General features: G+C 41.4%; 1 protein-coding gene and 1 long non-coding RNA gene across 3 annotated transcripts in view; both read right to left on the bottom strand.

The window, feature by feature from the left end:
• Window positions 1–3,770: 3,770 nt before the first annotated feature.
• The window catches only part of CDYL2 (chromodomain Y like 2), a 72,507-nt gene continuing 50,588 nt past the window's right edge, over window positions 3,771–25,689 (bottom strand). For both annotated transcript variants that reach the window (XM_083629824.1, XM_083629825.1), the window contains exons 3-7: window positions 22,380–22,597; window positions 18,151–18,323; window positions 13,357–13,567; window positions 12,723–12,866; window positions 3,771–8,622 (exon numbers count right to left, since the gene is read on the bottom strand). In XM_083629824.1, coding sequence (XP_083485950.1) covers window positions 8,464–8,622; window positions 12,723–12,866; window positions 13,357–13,567; window positions 18,151–18,323; window positions 22,380–22,597 — 905 coding nt within the window. In that variant the 3' untranslated portion in view covers window positions 3,771–8,463. The remainder of the gene's footprint in view (window positions 8,623–12,722; window positions 12,867–13,356; window positions 13,568–18,150; window positions 18,324–22,379; window positions 22,598–25,689) is intronic.
• On the bottom strand, window positions 9,494–10,398 carry LOC310769997. The gene is made up of 2 exons (XR_014551916.1): window positions 9,958–10,398; window positions 9,494–9,724 (listed from the first exon to the last, which is right to left on the bottom strand). It is a non-coding gene; the product is annotated as an uncharacterized lncRNA (long non-coding RNA).

The raw sequence follows: 25,689 nt of genomic DNA, 5'->3' as shown, positions 1-25,689 counted from the left end.
TGGGTAGTTAAAGGATTGGCATCTCCAGTTAAAAGGTGATGGCAAAGACCACAGCCCCAAACACCAGAAAGCTGCTGTCAGTCAGTGTTGACAATCCTAAACTAGATTAACCAATCAGTTGACCAAATTGGGTTCATTTCCATCACTTACACATATCTTTTCCTTAAATTTCCATTATTTTTTCTGTCTTAAAAAGAAAACACTTTAGACCGTTTCATAAACCTGGTGTGGTGTCATCTTATTTTAACCCTCTCACACTTAGGAGCTATAATACCACACTACTTTAAAAAGCTTCAGGAGGGCCTTGGGGGGAATTTGGAGGCTGATTGATAAGGGGCAGCCTTGTGGAAATATCAAACCCGTCTCATGGCAGCAGTTTTTTTCAAAGCGGAAGAGTGGGCTGAGCAGAGGGAGATACTCTGTGTTAGCTATGGACACTCTCCTGCACATGGTACAGGCCCCAGGGAGGCTGGAGGTGGGGGTGGGTAGCTGCTACAAGGAAGCATTGCATGGACTGACCCACCATGAATGGCACTGGATGGAGCTGGTTGTTTCATTTTGATAATCCTTCCCCTGGCTCCTTCACTCGTATGAAATGGTTTTCACGTTATGAACTCCTTTTTTTTTTTAATGGCCTGCATGATTGTAAAGCAAAGCATTTCCTTATGATAGCACATAAATGTTTTACAACGCTTTCATTTAAATTTAGCGTCTGCTTTAGAATGACAAATGAAACAAAAGGAAGCACCAACGTAAAATATTGTTTTGACACCTTTGGAGCTGAGCAAGGAAATTACACCGAATACGTTTATCCTGCTCCAGCACATTTCAGCACCTTTCAGCAATCTTTTCTTTAGAACAAAGTCACGCTGCAGTTGGCGTGTAAATAATGCATACAGGTAAAATATTATTATACCTGCACATTGATGTAAAATGCACTGTAACTGCAGGAAATATGGAACTTCTGCCAAAACAAAAGAAATTCCTCATTTCCTCACTTCCCTCCAGTAAAAACAATGGTTGGTGTGTGTGTGTGTGTGTTTGTACGCTACCTGCAAAAGGCTATGAAATACAAAATACCATTGCATATCAAATGTTAAAGAAGATTTGTTTTAGTTACTCAATACTGCTAAATATTGACTGTTTAAATTTAGATTTGGAAGTGAAGTATCACAATGTATCAAATGGGATATCAAATGGAACTCAAGCAAATATACACCAGAGAAGATGGAATCTTTGGTCTTCCAGATGCTGTCAATTTCCCATTTGCTTTGAATGTCCCTGTTATGGGAAGAGTCCTGCTGGATCAGATTTGAGGTCCACTTAGCTCAAATACAATAGCTGACACCCATTTAAATTCAAACTGCATTTTCTGAGCCAGGTTTGTTCCAGACCTGATAGTCATAGTTTCACAACGTGGATGACATGAGAAACTGATCAATTAGTCCAGGAATTAATTGCAGCAAGGCTTTACACAATGGAAAAAAGACGTATCAAATTTTCTATGGCAAAAGAAAAAAACTGAGGATTAAATATAAAATATTAATAGATGAAAGGCAAAGAGGGGGGATTTGCTCTTCCAGATCTGAAACTCTACTATGAAGCAACTTGTTTAAGTTGGATGAAAGAATGGACTGAACTGAAGGATGTGAACATATTGGATTTAGAAGGGGCCAATTTGATTTATAGGTGGCATGCGTACCTATGGTACGAAAAAACCAAGGTTCACAAGGGATTTTTTAATCATGTGATTAGAAGTTTATATAAGGTCTGGATGAGACATAGAGATATCTTAGAAAGAAAAACTCCTGGCTGGATATCACTGGTAGAAGCAGTTGCAGCAAGGGTAAATATGGATAGGACTTGGGGAAAGTATAAAGATCTGCTTGAATATCAAGAAGGTAATATAAAATTAAGAGATAGACAGGAGATTTCTAACTGGATACCTGACTAGTTTCACTATTTTCAAACAAGGGAAGTGTTTAAAAAAAGATAAAGAAAAAAGATAAAGAAGGTTCAGAATTAGAAAAAGGGATTTTGGGACCTAATAAAAATTAATTTCTAATTATATAAATTATTGTTAGAATGGGAGACTAAAGATGAACTTATAAAGGAGGCAATGATAAAAAGGGTCATTGACATTGGGCATAATATTGAAATCGAAATCGTTGAATGGGGAAAATTATGGAATTTTACACTGAACATTTCTGAATGCTATCAAATAAGAGAAAATAAGCAAAAAATGCAATATAGATGGTATTTGACACCGGTTAAATTGGCTAAAATGTATAAAAGAGGCTCAAAACTTTGTTGGAAATGGCTAGAAGTTGAGGGCACATTTATTCATTTATGGTGGAAATGCAACCGGGCAAAGGAATTATGGGAGATAGTGTACGAGTTTTTTTAAAAATTGAAATTCACAAATTCCAAGGAACTGGAAGCATTCCTTCTAGGCATGCTTGGGAATGAGTTACCCCCAAAAAACCACAAACTATTTCTATATGCAACAACAGCTGTGAGTATGGTATATGCAATATATTGGAAACAAAGAGACCCCAGGGGAAGAACAACGGTTAAATAAATGAATTGAATATGGTGAGCTTGCAAGGATGATATCTAAAGTAAGAAACCAAGATGACAAATGGATGAGGAGTGGGAGTATTTAGGGGAATATTTACAAAACAAAAATTGATCTCAAATATAAATTCCAGGCAGGGGGTATCTTATGACCAGCAGTTGACAATGTAAAGGTTATGAGAATGTGGAAAATAAGGTGAAGGAATTAATGTGTATTCAGCCAAGTAAGATTTGTAAAGAACTGTTATGGAACGCTGGGTGGGAAGTCCAAAATGACTGCTGTAAAAGAATGGAAAATGTTGCAACTATAAAACTGAAAACTCAATTAATAATAATAATAATAGCAAGGCAAGGAGAAATGATGGCACATGCAGGTAGAAAGCTCATGCACATTCTCTGATGAAGTGTGTTATTACAATGCGGTGTGGCTGTAACAGGCATGTTTTGTAAGGTGGTTGACCATGATATATGGACTCATCTATCCTTTGACTTGCTTTGGACGTGTGCAGGGACAGTTTCAGGTGTGAAGGAATACTAGGAAAAGTTACTTTGGCGGGCACCTCTTAAGTTGAGCTTGATGGGCTTACCTGTCCATCTTACCTGCAAGGGTGGGTGAGAGCCGCCATATTACATTTACGCATGAATTAAATTTACATCTCGCCCTCCTCCTAAAGGGGCTCATGGCAGCAAACCCTCAAATGATAAAACAGCTTAGAACAATTCCAACACAGAGACAGCCTGGGAAAGATAAGGATTGAAAAGGCTTGCTGGAAGAGAAAGGTCCTCAGTAGGACTAATGGGAGGGCAGAAATGATCTCCTGATAAGATCTCCACTGAAGGCCCTCTTCTGCCGAGTGCAGTGATCAATATCTTGATTAATCACAATACCCCAAAGCGTCTTACCTAGTGTCATGCCAGGACATTGGGGATATGTAAAGGAAGGCTCACAGACCCAACTGTCCAACGTGGAGGGGCTGAGGTTGGTGCTGGTAGGCCCTGCTGGAGAAATTCCCCTAGGTTGCCAGGTGATGATGTCAGGCCTTTATCATGGGTGAAGAACCCCCTGTGACTGCTTGGAAAATCTGGCATGCACCTTCCCCTTAAGTTTGATGTTGGCAGTAATGGATATACACGTTGACACTCCTTGGCAAAACTCACCATGGCCATTTTTATAACCCCAAAGTCAGAAAATGGAAGTTTCAATGTTTTTATTCAAAGCAGCTTCTCACAATGTATAAATACTGCATATTAACACACATGAAAAATACAACTTCTAAGGCACCCAGAAAAATGTGTTCATACACTAGTTTACAGGACCATTGACAAATATATTGTGTACAATTTGATCTAGACAGTCAATATTTGATAAATCAGAAGAAACTAGTACTGAACTAGCTTCCAAAATATTATTTACAACACTGTGGTTAAGGGGTGCCCTATACCCTCATATTTGTTATATACTGTGCACTCTCCTTCATCACAAATATTGGAAACTGTTCCCATCTTATTCTATGCTATTTGGACAACAAAATAACTTATGGGCCTAATCAGAAAATGTTTTAATTCCTTTGTGCAAGACACTCATTAGAAATCAAACAATCTTCACAGATTAAATTTGCAATTCTGCTTTTTTTTTTTTTGGTTATTTGCTTTATCTCCAAAGTTTGGTAATAAGCCTTACCAATAGGCACTCCATCTTTACTGGCTATCTTTCATGTTCCAACATGTTAAAAGCAGATAGACCCACAATGGCTATCCTGCCCTTTTCTCTATCCCTGAAATGAATGATACAAAATGCATGTTGAAAGGGAATCAACAGACGACCCTTTGCTGTACAGATAAACTGCTTCGTTTTTTTTAACTTCATTCATTAGGATAATTGATAACTCTTTGGTCCTTATTTTTTTTAATGGAAGATACATATATATTTATATATATTATTCCCTAGAAGTTAAAATCCTGTTGACAATGTCAGTGAATTAGCAATTAAATTCCTGTGTGGTATTTAAAGTAGTGGCAAAGAGATTTAAGTATGGCTTAAAAACATACAGTTAATTGGGTAGACAGAGATAACACATCCAGGAAACGGAGTACTTAGATGCACTACGATTAAGATTGTCTGTAAGTCCCTTATGTAAACTTCTTTAGTGCCTCCTAAAGAGAGTTGGCTTCAGTCAGATTTGACTTTTATAGACCCAGCCACCGAAAAAAGAGAGAGCCTGAGATTGAGTAATGTGGCTGGGCAGACAGTATGCAGAGTTTATATCAAACAATACCCACACCGACAAGCCTAACTATGTTGTTTGAAAGAAACAACCCGTATTAATCCATATCACAAGGAAAAAAATTAAGGCCTTGCATTCTAAATTTGCCAAATGTCTGAATGCTTCAACGGGGGGGGGGGGGTGTTAGAGGAAATTTCTTCAGATCTAATTAGACATGATGATGACATAACACATTCCTTAGAAGGTAGGTTGTACTGAACACTTTCTCTGTCTGTGTGTTTCCTATCCTGAGAACCACCTCTCCCTAGCAACTTGCCCCTCTAGAGAGCTTATACCTGGTTTTAGAGTCTGGATAGGAGGAGGCAACTTGAGCGGAGGGGGGAGTTTCAGTGGGGAAAAAGATGTGTGAAGAAAGGTGGCCGGCATGAAGTTTTCCCCATCCTCTATTTTTATATCTGCATGATGGCAACTATAACAAGAAGAATAAATGTTCTACAACATGGGTCTGTTGCCATCACATCTAACTGGACCCTCCATCTTACTTATGCAGTTAACAACATTTGATTCAACCTAGTGGTAAGGCTTATTCACAAATGCACTAAATTTACAAATTGTACCTTAAACTCTGTTATTTCAAGGTTGGGGAAAAAACAAAAGAAATAATAAAACAACACCCTGCCTGCATATATAAGTGTAAAAGTGTGTATTAGAATTCTAAGAGGAAAACAATTGGCACCAACCCCAGGATGCTTGAGATTAAAATAATGGTTAACCATTGTGGAAAAAGATTGCCTAAAACGCTTACCCTAATCTACCACGGAAATATAAAAGTTTATATTTTTGAAAATATATACTTATTAAAGTTGGACAGCTTATTCATTGAAACAGAAGGTTACCCAACTAAAGCCACACTTTATGTACAGCGAAAATGTACATGCAAGAGAAACACACAGAAATAAATTGTTTCATTTTACCGTATCTACAAATGCAAAAACTGCCAATCCTTAAAGATTTGTACAAAACAATTTACATGAAATAATATAACATACTTAACAACAAATTTGCATGTATTTTTTAATTAAATACTGTGAATATTCATAAAAGTATTCGGTCTAATATATACAGTATACCTATACAGCTGAATACCCAGTGACAATAGAAAGAGAAAACAAAATAAGGAAGTGTATTAAAAAATAATCACTGCCCATTTTTCTTAAAAAAATTAAATGGAAATTAAATTAACCACCTAAACATGATTCTTTTTTTTTGAAAGCTTTAGAGTTTTCAGAGTTAATTTTTATGAAGAAATGGTACTCAGTTTTGTTCAGCTATTAATTTGCCAAGGCAAATGAGACGGTTTTGAAAATGCTGTTGAAGAAACAATGTTGAAAAATCAGATACATTAAGAAAAACTGCTGTTCAAAACCCAAAATGTCGCACTCCCAAGAGTCTACACAGAGCAATAATTTTCCCATGCTGCAAGGACTTTCCACTGGTTCGTTAAAATGTCTAACACATCATTTGGGGTTGCATCACTTGTTTAGAGACATGAAAGCATGTTTTTGAAAGATGTTTCCCCATATATTTCAATGCAATTATTTGCCCTGCAAGTGTACATTCAAGCGTATGACTCCAGTTCACACATTGACTCTATGGAAGTCAACTGGACGAAAATGATTTGTGGGTTTGTTAAGACGGTTCACGGCTGAGAATAAGGGAGGCATCAGCCCTTGACTGAGGAATGCGGCCTTGGCTTCTAACACTTGTGGGTAACAAGCATTCCACAAGCCACCTTGAATATTGCTTTCCAAAAATATTTAGACAAATCTGAACAAGAAGCCAGACTCTGCATTGATTTGTAAGTAGATTCCCGTGGATGTGCTCTAACTAGAAGGTGAAGCTTTGCCAAATATGAAGCAAAAAACGGAACAAAATAAAAAAAAATCCAAGCCCAGTAGTCTAATTTGGAACCTCTGAAAAGTAAAAAGAAATGGAAAGTGTGTTCTACTTAACCTTGAAAGGGCAGCAAACTAGACAGACAGACAGACAGATAGGGAAATCGTGGAAGTCAATCTCTGTATTCCATGAAATCTGAGAGATAATGTGAACCCTCAGTCTGTTCCCAGGATTCCTTTTTTTTCTTTTTTGCAATCTTAAGAGAACAATAATTTTTTAGAGTAGTCGGAAGATGCAGAGCCGCCATACAAAGCACTAGAACAGCCCACACCTTTTATCTTGATTGGACTTGCCAGCTTCTTTGCTTAATCTGAAGAACGCATTCCTTCTGGTATTTTTCCAGAGACTTCAAACACATAATAAACTGATGCAAAATGGAAGAATCTATTCATTAGGGTCACATTCTAATAGCAAATGACCATAGACTGTCCTGAGGGAAACCTGTGGAGAGTCTGGCCACCGAGGGTTGGAGAATGAAAGAAGTATGAAAGCCTTTCCCCATCTAATTCATGATCCTCTAGCAGCTTCTTGCTGGCCTCTCTCAACGTTTTCCAAAATATACTACATCACATCTGGGGAAGGAGGCTCATGAAGGTAAGGTTCTAAGTTTCATAGCACAAAGGAATGCTTAATCCTTTGTTGGCGCCACAAGTTAGGCACCATTCACCCTGTTATTAATGTTGAGCTAATAAGAAAATAGTAAACATATTAGCTTTTCTTTTAAATGTAGCACCTGCTACCTATGCCTCAAGTTGTCAGGAGGAGACTTGTCTAAAACTCACAGCTTCGGCATTTGATTGGTTTTCTTAAGGTATCTAAAATGATGTCTACTCTCTGCTGCTTTTTAATGCCCTACAGCATTCCTGCTTTATATTGTTTTTATTGTACGCACAGCTCAATTCGTTTATTGTAAACCACAGAGCTTGTGTACTCGTGCAAAACAGTTGTCCAATCCGGGGAAATCTGAAAATGATAATTATATATTAACTAGACGAACAATCAAATGTGTCTGTATGTGCGCGCACACACACACACACACACACAGAGCAAGACACAAATAAATAAATTAAATAAATTCACAAACAGAGCGGGGAAAACACAAATCCAAGTAGGTTCTTTTTCTTTTCTCCAAAATATTTTTTTTTACATCATACATATAAATTATACTCTCCCCTTTTAAATTTTTTCCATGGTTATTCTTTCAACGAACAAAACAAAATTATTAAACTATTTCTAAAGTGGGCCCTGAAAGCGTGGCTTCGGCCCAAATTCTAAACTGAGCCACTTGGGTCAACGCAAAGATAAGTTGCTTACAGTAGCAAGAATAAATTAAATTTTAAAAAAGAGACAACAATTGATTTTTGCAGTATGCCTTGATGGGATACACTCGTGCTTTCTAGCACATGCAATGTACACTTCTCTCTAGGCAAGTGTACATTGAGATGCAGTTCTTAACACATCTGTCTCTTCCTTTGTCGAACAATAATCAAACCTGCTAGGAACAGCCACTGAACTTCTCTATTTAACTCACAAGGAAACTGACACAACCATAGGTATGTTAGATACACTATCACAAATTCCTCTGAAGGATTTGCTGGGTCTGGGTTTGATTTTTATATTATTTTCTCAAACCCTGGTGACGCCTGAAATCGCTTTACTCTTGGAACATTCTTCCTCCCTGCTCTTTCAGAGTTGCGCAAGGATGTCAGACTTCGTATATTTTGTCTTGCAGATAACTGAACAATGAATCTAGTCCTTTGGAAGAACTCCAGAGCTGTTTTAACATCTGACATTCTTTCTCATTCACATCTTCGAGGCCAGATTTAAGGAAGCTCCGGACCAGGCATTTAGATTCTTCCAGTACCTAAGAAAAGAAATTGTTAAGCCCATTTCATCATTTCAATTTATTCACTCTTTGGAAACATCAGCTGGCCCAGAACGCAGCTGCAAAAGTGTTAGTAGGTGCTCCTGAGGTAGAAACTCTGTAAAACCCATTATGAGTGAGGCCAGTGTCACTACACAAGAGGACGGCCAGATTAGGAGTTTAGGAGGAACCAAACATCTGAATGTTAGTGAAACAAACAACCCCAGAGAAGAGGCAAGGAGGGTTCTAAATCTAACACATTCATTTTCTAAGTACTGTAGTTGGATGGTGGGATAATGGGGTGACAAGAGATGGTTGGAGAAAGGATGAAACAGCTAAGATGATGCCTTTTTTCCTATGCAGCTTGGAAGGTCTCTGGACTCTGACCAGAAGGTGAGACCCTTATCTGTGTCTCACCTATGGGGGAAGAATGTCTGGATGGGACAAGAGAAAAGGTCTTCTCAGTGGCTAAAGCCAGATTATGGAGCACCTGGCTCCATGATGTGCAGTTGGCCTCTTTATGCAACGTTTCCCACCAGTTACTGAATTACTTTTTGTTCTGGCAGACTTTTATTTTATGTGCTAGACCAGCGGTAGGGAGTCTCAGGCCTCAGGGTAGAATGTGGCCCTCAAAGCCTATCTATCTGGCCCTCAGACCTCTCTCCATGCCACAACCCTCACTAGGTACTCTGTACCTTCTCCATGTGCTGTTTATTGGATGCAGTGTGTCCTTGAAACGCAATAATGCCTGGATGGAGAGATGTATGTGTAGAAGCCTCTGCCTTTTGTTGGGGGTGGAATGTAGCCTAAGATATCAAAGTAAGAGGCACACCTGTTGCTCTGCCCAATTTCTGCCTCTGGTCCCAGCCAGTTTTGGCATGTGGCCCCTGGAAGGTTGCTCATTGCTCATTGAGCACTGTAACCTTCGCTCGTGACTCTCCGCCTGACCACTCTTTCTTCTTCTGTTACAGTGGAAATGGGAGCTTTTTTATTCTGAAGTCCATGCTCCCCTCATGGGCAGCCTTCTGGGGCTGCAGGCCAGCCATGGGTGGAGCCCGAGAAAAAAAGTGAGTAGAGCTGTGAGGATGATATACAGTGGTACCTCGGGTTAAGAACTTAATTCGTTCTTGAGGTCCGTTCTTAACCTGAAACTGTTCTTAACCTGAGGTACCACTTTAGCTAATGGGGCCTCTCGCTGCCGCCGTGTGATTTCTGTTCTCATCCTGAAGCAAAGTTCTTAACCCGAGGTACTATTTCTGGGTTAGTGGAGTCTGTAACCTGAAGCGTATGTAACCTGAAGCGTATGTAACCCGAGGTACCACTGTACCTTTGTACAACAGGTTGCCTTCCTGCCATGCAAAGCCAGACATTTCTACACATGTACACACATTCTTCTACCCAGGCAAGTGAGGGGTAGCCTCAGTTGCCTCAGGTGGCAGGCTCGGGGCAGCTGGGAGGGGTGGCAAATCTGGGCCCCTGAGGACCATGCTACCGGACTTTTCCTGTGCTTTTTGCCCACAGCCACTGCCTGGGAAGAGTGAGGCTGCAACTGCCTGCTCCTTTCAGGCCTCCATTTTGCTTCTCTTGTTGCCTTCAGTGCGCTGGGGCTTCCCCAGGCTGCCCCCAGTTGCCTCAGGAGGCGGCGGCAGCAGAGACAGTGGTGGCAGAGCACCATTTTCTGTTTTGCCTCAAGTGGCAAAATGTCTTGGGCCAGCCCTGGTCCTGAGGGTCAGAAATACAGACCTGACACTCCCCACCCTTGTTTTACAGGCTTCCTTATGTGCATAGCTACATTTCATCATCTTATGAAATCAGAAACAAGGATAACAATGGAAACAACAATGGGGAATGCAGGATCCGGCTGGGGGTATTGTCAGATCAATTTATGTGCTTATCGGCACTATCCGCAAGAGCTTCAGTGCCTTTTCAGTCTGTGCTTCTTTGTGGTTCTCATGCCACGTGAGATGTTATCTGCAATTCATTTAATTAAAAGTGCCTCACTGTGTCTCCAAACCCTGCCTCTGAAACAAGTACCTGCTCTGTCTTTGCTGGAGAAGTGTGTGGCAGAGCTACAATCTTTTATTATAAAAGGTGAGAAAAATATTCTATTTTTCTTTGGGTTGAAAATCAGATCCCACACATGACACATTATTTGAAAATCAGGACTACTCTTGAAGAACTTTTACTGTGCATATGTAGTCTGTGCAAATGAACGATTTCCTCTCTGAAGTGGATCTCTGAGAAACTGAGTCTGCAGCAGAAGCTCATAGCCTTGATTGGCTAGTGCCTGTGACACCATGAGCCCCACAATGTTTCCATAAGCAGCACTGGGCTACATAGAATAATGGTCTGGCTCATTATAAGGCAGATTTAGGTATCCAAATTATAAAAAGCAAGCTTAGCAAAGATGATTCTCAGAAGGATCTGGTTGGCGCCTGTTGGAAACAGGATGGAGGAAGTTGGGTTTGTTCTGATGAAGTTGGGTTTGTCATATGTTTGCCAGACAACATGGAAAAATATTCCCTGCTCCAGGGGTGGGGAAGAAATTTGCAGGGGAAAACTGGTGGGCAGAAGGGAGAGTGCTTAACACTACTCCTATCCACCAGTTCACCCATCTATTTACCAACGCAAGCTTATTCCGGGCTTAAGAGTCCACCCACAGGCTCCCCGAATTTCTCTGTTTGGCCCTTGAGGATCTCCCCATGCCACCCACCCACTCAAGCAACACCTGTCACCCACCCTGGTTCACACCCTCTCCTTTTGTCTGGTTGAAATGTGTCCTTCAACTCTGATAATGCCTCTTTGCTTGCCTGGATTGAGAAGAGAGAGAGGAATGTCTGTAGAAACTAGCCTACTGTACAAAGCTCAAATTTACACTTCTTGCTCTGCCCACTTTTGCCCTTGCCTTCGCCCACCAATGACATGCCCCCCCCCGATCACATAGAAGATAATGCAGTCCTTAGACAAACATGGCTCCCCATCCCTGAATAAAATGTCCCAGGTAAAGGATTATGCATCCTTGCCAGCTTTCCCTAAAAAGCCCCCCAAGATTGCAGCAACAAGAATAACAAAATATTTTTATGTAGTTTTTTAGAGTCCTCAAAGCACTGCATATTAATTATGTTGTTGTTGTTGTTGTTGTTGTTGTTGTTGTTGTTGTTGTTGTTGTTATTTATTAAATGTATATACTGCCCTTCACCTGAAGATAACAGGGTGGTTTACAGTATATTAAATTATTATTAAATTTAACTAGAAGTTATTAGTTATTAGTTATTAGTTAGTTATTAACTAGAAGTTTCTGGAAGAGATGAGATTAGCTTTTAAAGTAAATACATAAAAGAAGTCTTAACTATTCCCTTCAGGCTGAAAAATAGAGCAAGCCAGGTAGCACCTAAGGATATTATAATGATACGAAATTACTTTTAAAAAATGTATAATCTCCTGTTATATGGGGAAACGCTGGATAAAATGGTAAAGTCAGCACAAATAAAGTGGGCTCAGGATTTAGTTGATAATATACAATTGGAAGACTGGGAAAAGATGTGGAAGGTGAATTTTAAAATGATAGATTGTATCTTACTGAAAGAGAATTATATGAAAATGATGTATAGATGGTACATTGCACCAGAGAAAGTGGCAAAAATGTATAAAAAGGGATCTAAAACCTGTTGGAAATGTAAAGAAAAAGATGGTACATTTTATCTTATGTGGTGGGAATGCAAAAGGGTTAAAAATTATTGGGAAATGATATATAATGAATTGAAAAAAAAATGTTTAAAAAGACTTTTGTTAAGAAACCAGAAGCATTCCAAATATATATATATATATATATATATATATATATATATATATATATATATATATGTGTGTGTGTGTGTGTGTGTGTGTGTGTGTGTATTATGTGTGGGTGTGTATATATATATATATATGGTTATTGTAGCTGATGCTTTTATACAAACGGGCAAACCTATCAGTTTTGGTTTCTTATATTTCCAAGCTTAAATCCATGTCTCCACACTCCTATATCAGTTTGTGAGTTTCGTTTCCAAAAATGAACATTGTCATGCCTCAGCCAATCCCAGTGACTGCCCGTTTCTTACCACTGCACTGCAGGATGCCATTTCCTTCACCCTCAACATCACTTCTTGCCCGAACGTTGTGGGCCAGAAAACCTGGGAGACGAGTCCTCTGCTGCAGGCTTCTTGTGCTGTTAGCTTCCTTCCACAGAACAACATTTCATTTGCCTGCAATCAAACATATTTGAGTCAAGACTCTGAAATGTGTGTGTAGAGCCTCCTCAGACTTCTGCATGGCTGGAATGTAGCCTCTGGTACAAAGGTAAGAGTCACGGGTCTTGCTCCGCCCAATTTTGCCTCAGCCCCTCCGCCAACACTGGCATGTGGCCCCCAGAAGTTTGGCTATGAGGGGATGCTGCCCTCAGGCTGAAAAAGCGTAAGGACTCGGTTTGCATTAAGTGAGTTAAAACCATAAAGGTATGGGATTCAGGGGAAGAAATAGCAAGCAACATTGAACGTATGGTTGAATGAGGATTTGTCCCAACAGAAGAGAAACTCTGGGTTCAGCTCACTTTCCTTGTGCAATCCTCTTCCGTTAAGTCAGAAATGGTTTCTCTATGAGCTGATAATGAGGCTTTGTGGCTGCAGAAGGGCACTTTTAGATCCAAGCCATTTGCCTGGATTTGGACCACCGAAATCATCCAGGAAGCAGACTTACCAGAGCGACACCCAGTATCTGTGGGAACGTGTACGAAGAGCAGCCGGCTGGAGTGAGGCGAATAGTTGCATAAGGTGTCTGAAACCAGGCCTTTTCACTCGCCCAAACAATGTCGCAGAGTGGCAAAATGGAAGCCCCCAAGCCGAGAGCAGGTCCATTGATCGCAACCACGATTGGCTTCTTAAACTGGATAAAAGCTTTGACAAAATCCCTGCAGTTTTAGAGAAGGAGAACTGTTATTAATCACATTCCAAAAAATGTCAATCAACCCATTGGGAAATTACCGGAAATTGCTGGCAATTCTGAGAACACTTTTTAGTGCAGAACCTCTGTTATTTTGCATTTTTGTTCCCTTTTCTGCATGCTGTGCCCTGCTTGGAAACCTTCTGTGTTAATGTGCGTGTAATATATACCGTATTTTTCGCTCGATAACACGCACCTGACCATAACACGCACATAGTTTTTAGAGGAGGAAAACAAGAAAAAAAAATTCTGAATGAAACAGTGGATGTATCATTTTTGTGCTTCATGCTGTGGCCACAGACATGTGATTTGATGGTGAATTTGGGGTGACCCAATGCAAAGATCCTGAGGATCCATGTGGATCCATGCTTTGTAACCACGTTTTTGTACCATTGCAGCCCCAGGCAACAGTGGGTGCGTGATTTTTTTGGTGCAGACTGTAGCCATGGACATGCTATGTGATCTGATGGTGAATTTGGGGTGACTCAATGCAAAGATCCTGAGGATCCATGTGGATCCGTGATTGGAACCACGTTTTAAGTAGGGAGGGAAGGAAAAACATAGAAGCGACAAGGAGAGGGGTGTGCAGAGAAGCAGCTGGCTAAGAATGCAGGAGAGGGGTTTTACCGGAGGGAGGAAAGGAAGGCAAAAGTCCCCCCCCCACAAGCCAACCAGCTCTCTCTCTCTCCCCCCCCAACCTGCATGTTGCCTTCGAGTCCCAGACGCACGGAGAGGAATTAGAAGGAAGGACGCTCTGCTTGCCTGGAGGGGAGGGGTTTTCTCTGCTCTTTGTTCCGTTTGAGCAAACACAGTAAGGAAACAGAAGCGGGTGGGCAGTAAGACCCTGAGGCAGAATGCAGGAAAGCAGCAGCTTCCTCCTTTCCTCCCTTCTCCGGACGATTTGATATTTGCCTGATTTTTGCCTTCACTCGCGCTTGTCAGCTCCAGGGACCACACATTCGCTCAATAACACGCACAGACATTTCCCCTTACTTTTTAGGAGAAAAAATCTGCGTGTAATAGAGGGAAAAATACGGTATATGATTACAATATATAGTGATGCAATAAAAGGAAACAAACTTGAGAATGACCTTGCTGGATTCGAGTGAAACCTTTGGCAAGGGAGCCAGATAACTTAAGGTAAAGGTAAAGGTAAAGGTAAAGGTAAAGGTAAAGGGACCCCTGACCATTTAGGTCCAGTCGTGAGCAACTCTGGGGTTGCGGCGCTCATCTCGCTTTATTGGCCAAGGGAGCCGGCGTACAGCTTCTGGGTCATGTGGCCAGCATGACTAAGCCGCTTCTGGTGAACCAGAGCAGCACACGGAAACACCGTTTACCTTCTCGACGGAGTGGTACCTATTTATCTACTTGCACTTAGACGTGCTTTCGAACTGCTAGGATGGCAGGAGCAGGAACCAAGCAACGGAAGCTGACTCCGTCGCGGGGATTTGAACCGCCGACCTTCTAATTGGCAAGTCCTAGGCTCTGTGGTTTAACCCACAGCGCCACCCGCATCCCAGATAACTTAAGAGAACCTCACAAATAAAGCCCATTGGAGACAGCCACTCCCTAGCACTGATGCCTATTCCCTCTGAAAATGGATTCACCTTTGCAACCTATAGGAGCACAGGAAGCTACCTTATAATGGGTCTGGCCATTGATCCATGTGGCTCAGAACTGTCTATGCCGACAGATAGTGGCTCCCCAAGGTTTCAGGCAGAAGCCTTTTCCCTAGCCCTACCTGGAGATGCCACAGACTGAACCTGGAACCTTCTGTGTGCAAAGCAGATGTGTTACCTGCTGATCTATAGCTCCCCGGAGCAGCAAGTACACCTAAGAAGTTGGCTTATACTGGGACACACCCTTGATCCATCTAACTCAGCATTGTTTTTACTGATTCACCTTCAACATGCCAAGCAGATGCCCTGCCTGCTGGACTGCAGCCCTTCCCCACCCATCTTGGCTTGGGGTGGTTTCCTGATGTCTACGGAGGGTGAAGAAAGGCATCCTTCAGCTGCAATGCGAGCCCTACACATCTGGCTGGCTTTGCCCCTTGAACAAGTGGTGCACACATGCCAGTGAATTCAGTGCTGGCTCAGCTGTCACTCTCCTTCAAACAGGCTGACTGCCTGTCTTTAATTTGTCAAATGTTGCATGGGCATTTAACTCACTGCTAGGGATTCCTTAGTTGTGATTCCTGCATAGATGAACCTTGGGGTCCCTCTCAACTCTACAGTGCTTTGATTCTATGATTCTATGCCTTAAAAGGTAAAGGGACCCCTGACCATTAGGTCCAGTCATGGCCGAATCTGGGGTTGCGTGCTCATCTCGTTCTATAGGCCGAGGGAGCCGGCGTTTGTCCGCAGACAGCTTCCGGGTCATGTGGTCAGCATGACTAAGCTGCTTCTGGTGAACCAGAGCAGAACACGGAAACACCGTTTATCTTCCCGCTGGAGCGGCCCCTATTTATCTACTTGCACTTTGACGTGCTTTTGAACTGCTAGGTTGGCAGGAGCTGGGACCGAGCAACGGGAGCTCACCCTGTCGTGGGGATTTGAACTGCCGACCTTCTGATCGGCAAGTCCTAGGCTCTGTGGTTTAACCCACAGCACCACCCACATCCCAATGCCTTAAAAGAGAAACACCCAAATATTCTTTAAAACAGATGATCCTGAGATACGTAGATGTGATGGCTTTGTGATGGGGAACCTCATGTTCAGGGGGTCCAAATGCAACCCCCATGACTCTCCTCAGGCTGTACTCTCCTCTGAGCCACATCCCTCAGCAGCCATGCTGTGCACTCTCCTGGCAAGGTTCCTTCCTGGCTGGAATGTATTCCTGAACTCTTATCATGCTTCTTGCTTGTCTAGACAGAAGGATAGAGAGGGATGGGCTTGCATGTGAAGAAACTAATTTGCTGTACCGAAGGCCAAATTCTGCTCACTTTTGCCTCTAACCCATGGCATGTGGCCCCTGAAAAGTTTCTCAGAAAGGAATGTGGCCCTTGAGATGAGCAAAGTTCCCTACCCCTGCTTTATGACACTGTAGCCTCCTGAAACTTTAAAATGCCTGTGCAACTTCTGAAATCACCCCTGATTTGAGTGGCAATTTCCTCTGCAATTTTTTGGGTACACTACAAACTAAGTTTTTTCAAGTACATTGGAAGATACCTTATACTGAGTCCATGTAGCTCAGGATTGTCTATTCTGACAAGCAGCAACTCTCTGGGATTTCAGGTAGGAGCCCTAGCCAGTCCTACCCGGAGCGGTCAGAGGTTGGAGCTGGGATCTTTTGCATGCAAAGTATGTCCTCTGCCCCTGAGCTACAGACCTTCCCAAACGCAACACCGAGCCAGAAACATAATTGGCACAAATGGGTCATGATTGCATGGGCACTAATTGGCAACAGTTTGGGATTGGGCTCCAAACAGGAAGGAGCATGTTTGGCAACGGATTTAAGGAACGTGCTTCACATTAGGCAGATTTCTATTAAAAATAATATGACACTTATTAAAGGAAGGCCACATTTTAGCACTGGTAGTCCATTTACATGTAAATGAGGTCATCTTACTTCTAAGGAAAAGAGCAGAACACCTCCTTTGTTAGGCTCAGCCATATTGCACAATCCTGTTTTAATCAAGCAAGGCTGCCATGGTAGGAATCATCATGAGTGCTGAAATTTATGAATATGCTGAAGTCCCCGAGGCAATATCTGACATGCCAGAAGGAAGGAAAGCTACAATCAAAACCTCTACAGAGCTTATACTTCATCTTGGTGATCTCCAGGTGAGCTCAACCCTTTCAAATTTCCCAGATGAAAATGGGGACGCACTTGTAACATCTCCCGCCAAGGATCACTGCCCAAGCCAGTGATGGGGAACTGGTGGCTGTCCAGACATTGCTGGACTCCAGATCTCATCAGCCCCTGTGAGCATGGCCAACAGACAGGAATGATGGGAGCTGTAGTCCAACAAACTTCTGGAGGCCGACAGCTTCCCTATCCCTGACTGAAGTCAACTCTCCAGGCTTGATTATGTGTGCCATCTGCTGTATATATTGTGTTTCAATGTTGTAACCCACATTTGGGCCTTAGAGTGAAAGTTGGGTAAAATAGTGACAACAACAACAATTTTTTAGTTTGTCCTACACTGATTTCTAAGCTGTGAGGGTATCTGTTCTTCATGATAATTTTGCTTGTTTATTTTAACAAAATGTATATACCTCTTGATTGTAATAAAACTTCAGAGTGGCTGCTAGTATAAGTGAATTATTATTATTATTATTAGTAGTAGTAGTAGTAGTAGAAGTAGTAGTAGTAGTATACTGCCCTATACCCACAGTTTTCAGGGCAGTTCACAAGATAAAATCACAAAATAAAATCACAAAATACATAATCAAAATAAAAAACAATAACAACTCAATTACAACAACCCCATTAAGCAAAGAAACACATAAACATGTACAGTGACCACAAAAACTAAACTAAAAAAAATCTTAAGACCTCCTCCCCAAGCACAGCAACTCCTGAGCAACAGAGGCAAGACAAAGTCACCTTATAGCTTCTGCGATCCTCGTGCTTTCTTTTCTTCTATCGTTAGATAACCTGCCGATTAAATAGGAGTAGTCTAGGCCACTGCAGAAGACACTACCCACTGCGCTGAGAAGCAGGAGTTTACTGTCGTCGGCTGACGCATTGCACAGTGCTCTCCGGACCTCCTTCATGATCTGTGAAGACCAAAAAACTAGAACAGTTCTTTGACACACACACACAAACACAGCTAAATTGATCACTAGCTTCACACTGTTTCAGCTACAACTACACGTTTCAAATATATATATTCAATACTACTTTGGCCCTTGGATGGCTTTGCTGTTGGGAGTTGAAGCCTAACAACATCCAGAAGCCTCCACTTTTGCTATCTCTGCTCTACACTCATTATTTATAAGTTGCTTTGCAACTTTCAAAAGCAAAAGGTATTGCTAGTGAAGTAAGGAGGAAGGAAATTTAAGGTCATTGGTTTGCTTCAGACTTCCCAAGGCTTCATGTTGCCACCCTTTAAATTGTACCCTCTGCTTTTCTTCCAGAAAAGCTTGTCTAAATTACCACACAAGGGTATTGTGAAGTGGTGTGGGCCCCAGAAGAGCTATTTTTCCTTTTCATGCCTTCAGAAACTGTACAGACTCTTCAAAAGACTGTGTAGACTCAATGTGTGGAACAGGGCTTGGTCAACCTTTTTGGGGGCCGTGGGCAGGTGTGCAAATGGCTGCAAATTGGAGAAACGTTTGAGAGTATAGCACCCACACCCACACCCACAACCCAATGCACACTGCAGGAAGAGCAGGATCATGCCCATTTTTCTGTCCCTCCTGAGTACCGCACTTTGTGTAAGTGTGGGCTTTCCTCTGTATTTGAATATTCTGTACTTTCTAGCAGTTGAGTATGTGCATGCCTGCCTGCAAGAACAAATCTAGCAACATGCCAGCTGTCTTTATTTAAAACAGGTGGTAAAATCACTTTACCTGGCATAGAACCCCCTTGACACATTCATCATATGAATGGGATCAAGGATACATCTCTAACCCTGTCTCAGCTTCCAAGTGCACAAAACCCCTGGCATCAATGTGCTGGGCACAGATGTCTGAACTGACAAAGCCTCTGTGTGTACAGAAGTCTCCATGCACCTAGGTCCCATTCCCCAGTAACTGCATAGTGTACCCCAAGTAATATGCCAAGGGGAAAATGCTGTGCTATGCTTCTAGATAATTGATTTTCAATAATATGCGTTCAATGTACATGTCATGAGCTGCATAGCACTATTGGAATCGCCAACAGTGTATGGCTATTCTCTTTGGAGAGACTGGCAAAGGAAACTAAAAAAAAAAAATAGTGATGGAAGTCAAGTGACAATAAAACGAATACATCTTTGGCAAGAAATGAGCTTTCCAGCTTGGTTAGTGGGGCTCTTTCTTTGGGAGAATCAAAGAGGGTTGGGAAAGCTTTCTGAGAATCAGGTGTATTGGAAATTTTATTATGTACACCAACATGGCTGCTGACACTGTAATTCTGTAAGGAAGAGAACATTAAAAGCCTTGGGAAGATGAAATAATTCATATCCTTGATTTCTTACGAATTTAAGATAATTCATATAGCACTCAGAAACTGTTTTCTAATTTCAGCAGGCTTTTAGTTTATGAGGATTTAGGAATGATTTGGCTTCAGCTACACACTGTGACTTCCACTGCTTATCTTGTGCTTTGCACCATAAGGGCAGGGTATAAATTGTCTTGATAAAATAAACAAGTTACTGGGTGTGTTTTAAAAACACGTTCTCACACCCAGTATCATTACTACTGCTGAAAGTTCTTTCCTGCCTGCTTCACACGGCATTTCGTTTACCCAGAAATTAGCCTGTCCTGCGTTATCTTCTGAAAGTGGTGTCAGATCAGACCAAAGAGGCCCTTGACCAAACAATCTTTAATAGAATGCTTACTGCAGTGGAACCTGTCTTACTATGATCAGCAGCTCAGGCGTATTCACAGGGCAAAATTAGGCATACTCAAAACCCACCATGTTCAAGGGAACTTGCTCTCTGGTAGGGATGTGGGGAAAATCTGGTTTGGCTTGAATTTTATCATGAACCTTCATAATTCACATTACGAAACAGTACATGAACTGAAACACAGCAATCCTTTAAAATTCACACTTCCCATGATTTTACGGTGCAGCCCTTGAACGAAAAAAAGTGCATATTAGGGGAAAGTGTGCATTGTATATATTAGTTAAAATAACATGCAAAATGGTGTATATTAGGCAAATTGCATGCAAATAGGATTACACTGCATAAAGGTGTGTATGAGAAATGGTAGAACGGCACACAAAAAAGGCTGATGGGGAGTCTATCTATCTATGTATGTAAACTTATGTGGAAAAGCCAAGCTTAAGATTGGGAATTTGTGAACCTAGGTCCTAGGAGAAATCAAAATCAACAAATCCATCCATCCTTACTCTCAGATAGCAATGGGGGAGAAATTCAATTCAGTTTGCATCTAAAGGCAAATCTGCCTGTTTTTTTGTAAGCTGTCTGGAAAAAGGCAGCATATAAATAGTAATAATGATGATTGATTGTACTTTTGTAAAAAAACATAAACTGAAACAGCCATTCTTTGAAATTTCCACTTCTCTTAATTTTGCAATGCGGTTCTCCAGCCATATATTTGCACAAGAACGCATGAACTAGGGCAAACTCCATATGAACATGCATATATTAGTGAAGATAACATACAAAAATCCATTATATTAGGGGAAATTGCATTTCAAAAATGTGTATATTAGTCAGATGCATACAAAATGTGTTCATTAGGAGAAATTAGGAACAGCTGAAGCACCTAAAAATCTATTTTCAAAGCCATTTCTGAAGGTATTGTTAAGAAAGCTGATGTTTACAAGTGGTCATGGACTGGGGCAACAAAGAGAAGACCTAAGAAACTGGGATGAGGAACTTGTGTTGGAATCCAGTCCCATCAGCCCCAGAGAGCATGGACAATGACCAAGGATGATGGGAGTTGTAGTCCAACAACCTCTGAAGCACCAGAGAAGAAGAAGAAACAGAGACAAATGCCTTCATAAAAGTGTGCCCCTCAAATTGCCTTGAATGTCTGGGAGAAACAATTCTGATAGCACATTACATTGCTTGTGTCTTCTGCTAGACAAAACATTTGCTCTGGTTTTGTTTTTGCTTTAAACCCGTGCAAAGAATGGAAATGCAATTACCAGGTTCTGAGGCACCTTTAATTAATTGAGGATAAAGCAGCAGAAGCCACTGCCTTCAGAAAACAAAGCCCCAAAGGATATTGTGCTATTTCAGAATGTGAAGTGGAGATTCAAAGAGCTTGGGGGAAGTGATCCTTGATTAGGGGCTCATCTGATCAGTAATCAGGGCTGTAGGCAAACCATGGGAATAGGAGTCATTCCAGTGGAATTTTTAAAGCATTATAATATTCTCCAGATTTTTATGAATTGTACCACCTGTACGCAGCTTTGTATTTTTTGTGACATGATACACTTAACTCTGAGGTGACCTTTTTACCCATAGGTTTTTTTGGAATAAAAATTATTAATAATAATAAATGAAGCAGGAAGCTCTTGATACTTATTTCACCCTGGAGAATGGCCAAAAGTTCAAATATCTTGAGAGATGATAGGAAGGAACATAGGAAGGTGCTTTGTACCATCAAATCATTGGTCCACCAAGCTCAGCATTGTCTACATGGATTTGCAGCAGTTCTACAGGGTTTCAGAAAGGGGACATTCCCAGACCTACTTGGGGATGTCAAGGATTGATCCTGGGACCTTTGACATCCAAAGTCTGTGCTCTGCTATTGAGCTATGGTCCTTCCCCATCAGTAAGTCTCAATATCCTGCCACTTGGGAATGCAATCAGGAACCACCACCCCACACAACTGGCCGCCATGTGAACATGATGGGGTTGGGGAGTCATCAACTCATAATGCAAGCATCACTTAAGTTCCCGTGGCCTCCATTCAAACCCTGAGGAAAATAAAAATGTTGTGTACAGACTACAAATCTGCAACCTCCGATTCTATTCTTTCATTTAAAAAATATTGCAAGCATCAACAGCGGAAGTCTGAAATGGGAGCTTCTTCATGGGTGATGAGGAGACAATGGTAAACTCAGGTTAAGATTGACTTTAGCTTTCTAGCTACTATCGCCCTCCCACTTTACAGGGCCTCTCCCCTTTGCTTTGATGTTCACCTGCATACCTCTGGAGTCAGTGCATTGTTATCTGAGGTTTGACTGGAGAGGAGGATGTGCGTGAATCCATCTTCTTTGCGTACTACAATGTCTCTGAACCGACAGTTGCTCTCGTTTTGACGCACGCTGTACCTGAGTCTCTTATCAAAGACGTAATCTTTCTCCCCTTCCAGCTTCCTTTTCACAGTGCTATGAAGATTCAGGCCTCCATTTGCCAGAGAAGAACCTTTCAAAAGGCAAAAAGTCAGAAGAGACACATGTCATTATCTCTAGGAATCCCCCAAGAGACAAGCACAGGAACATAGGAAGTTGCCAGTCTACTGGTCCACCTAGCACAATATTTTATGCAATGACTGACCACGGGCTTCCCAGGGTTTCAGACAGGGAATCTTTCTCAGCCCACCTGGAGATGCCAGGGATTGAACCTGTGACCTTCTGCAAGCAAAGCAAATGCTGAACCACTAAGCCATGGCCCCTTTCTCCCCAAGAAGTACATCTTTGATGTACTTCAGCTTCATATGATGCCTTCTTCATTTGGTTGAATTGCTCTTATTCTGCTTTAAAGGATGGAGTAATTAAGGGAGTTGAACAGTGGCAACTGCTAGAGTTTCTCCATCAAAAGCCAATGGATACTATTGCCTTCCTTGAAAGTAAACTCAGCCCCTTAAAAAAAATAAGTACATACTTCGTGAAACATATTTTGTCTCAACATGCTCTAGTTCAGGCACGGGGAACCATTTCCAGGCCGCCTTCTTTTGCAGGAAACTTTCTGGCAGGTGAGGCCAGAGACAAAGTGATCAGGGGGCAAAAGTAGGCAGATCAATGGATGTGAGTTCTACCTTTGTGCAGTAAGGCTACACAGAAACCAGAGCTTTCAATGCTCACTCCCAGTATCTTTTCCATCCACCATCCAGACAAGAAAGAATTGAGATATGCATGCCAGCCAGTAAAAAGTGAACTCAGAAGGCATAGAGCAGTGCCTGTGAACAGTGTGGCCTGATGAGAACCTCAAGGGTCAGATCATCAGACCTGGCAGGCCTGAGGTTACCTACCACTGTGCTAGCTAAAGGGAAGAGCAAGGTGTGTGCTTAAATGACTTCAACTGAAATCACTGGGACTTCAGGCTGCAACCCCATGCCCTTTCCCTAAGGAGCAAACCCCAGTGAACTCAATGACACTGATTTATCAGTAGACATATATAGGATCATGCTGTTCATACATTTGATTTGGACTGGATTTTTTTTTGTCTAGCTTTTCAAAAAATATATATTTTGTATATGCTGGCTTTTCAAAAAAAGCTTGAGATGGCTAATAAGTAACGAGGGGTGGAGGAGAAATTCAATTTCATTTGTATTTTAATGTGACAATTCCTCGAACCAATACACAAAGTGAAACACGACTATTCTTCAAAATTTGTATATTTCTCTTCCATCCCTAGACAGGAAATACAGTACTGAGCATTTCTAAGCAGATGAACCTGCCCAGGCCCAAGGACCATGAGACTGGAGGGGAACAAAAACAGGGCGTTATCTGCTGTGGACTTCCCTTATTTGGGAAGTGTGAATGGGCCCCTCACTGTTGTCTTTTAAGTGAATTTTAGAATCATAGAATTATATAACTGTAGAATAGGAAGGGTTCATAAGGGTTATCTAGTCCAACTTCCTGCATTGCTTCGAACCCGCCCCCCTTTAAATCCACTCTGCTTTTTATTGATGGCTTTATTTGGCTTCATGTTTGTTGCTGCTGTTTTAATAGTTCATCCCCAGTTGAGTTTTTAATGTTTGCATTGTTCAATGTATTTGGTTGCATTTAACCATTTTTTAAAAAACTCAGAGTAGACCCATTAAAGTTAATGGCCATAAGTTAGCTATATCTATTAATTTCAGTGAATCTACTCTGAGCAGAACTCACATTGGATATAATCCACTGTATCTATTCATTGCTGCAAACTGCTTTGTAAGGGGTTTAAATCAACCAAATAAATGTTTCTTAAATCCAAACTTCTCTCTTGTTTCCCTTATATATGAATTGCAATGAACAAAGTTGTTTCTTGGCTCCAGACAGCCTGGTGTAATTTCAATCATAATCAAAAGATGTACAACTGGGACCTGGATCTGAGTTTTGTAGATTGGATTCATCTTTGCTTAGTGAAAGTGCTGGTGGACTGCCATGGGAGTTTAAGGTAAATTAGTCTCTCAGGGAGTAACCAAAGGCAAGAGAAGTCTTTCAATTAATGTCACTAGGGTCTGGATTATGTACTTTTGAGGGTGTTGGAGGGAAAAAAAGTTAATAGAGTCTGTGATTGGACAGCTAATCCTACCACACAGTGAGGCCTCTATAAACATATTCAAGACATATTCACCTTACATATTTCACCTATTGCCTTCTTCATAATTAGGGATATTAATACACTGATACTATTTTTACACATTAAGACACAATCTAATGGTCTCAAAACAGACAAATGCCAAATATTTGTATTGTTTTATTTAAGCCCCCCCCCAACAAACAATTTTTCCAAGCTGGAAATGCTGGGATTTGAACCTGTGATCTTCTGCATGCAAAGCAGATACTTTACCACTGAGCTATGGTCCCACTGGAATAGACAGGACTGAGTCAGATGGACCAACTGATCTCTATATATACTGAAACCTCCCATGTCAGTGGATGCATTGAAGAGGAGGAGAGCTGCAGGTGGAAGTAAATGTAGCAATCCAAAAGCCCCAAACAAGGTGAAGCAAAACCCTAGACTGCTGCTTGAAAACAACCATTTATTATTGTTTGAAGATTGCTCACCATGTTTTGAAAACTGTCTCCCTCGAGGGCAAAGGCTCTTCCCAGATCTTATTCCAGCACACCAGTTAAAGCCCACTCAGGGAGTATAATTTTTCTTTCTCCAAATACACTAGGCAAATCTTCAAATAATAATCACTCCCTCTAATAGTGGAGCCACCTGGCAAGTACTTTGACCAGATTGTAACTGGGGCCAGTAAGAAACAACAGAGAGGTATCATCAGAATGCTTGAGGCAACCTCAGGTTTGCAGAAGTACAAATTACCTTTAGTGGGGGGAAATCTAAAGGGGCAACTCCCCCTTGCCAAAAAAGCAACCTCCCAACAAGGACTGATCATGCTCAGGGTCAAAAGAATGCCATGTGTCTGTTAGGAATTAGATCTAAACAGGTTCAAGTAGGTCTGCACAGGGAACTCTGAAAAATCACATGCAAGTGCCTGGGCAATGGATGAAGGCAGACTTGGGCTGGAAAATTTATATGCTATTGAGGAATAAGCAACAGCTGCTGAAGGTGCAGATGGTAAG

Source organism: Podarcis filfolensis (genome assembly GCF_964270895.1).
Source record: "Podarcis filfolensis genome assembly, chromosome: 8".
NCBI lineage: Eukaryota > Metazoa > Chordata > Lepidosauria > Squamata > Lacertidae > Podarcis > Podarcis filfolensis.
The sequence above is the reverse complement of the archived record's forward strand: the minus strand, read 5'-3'. Positions and strand labels throughout refer to the sequence as shown.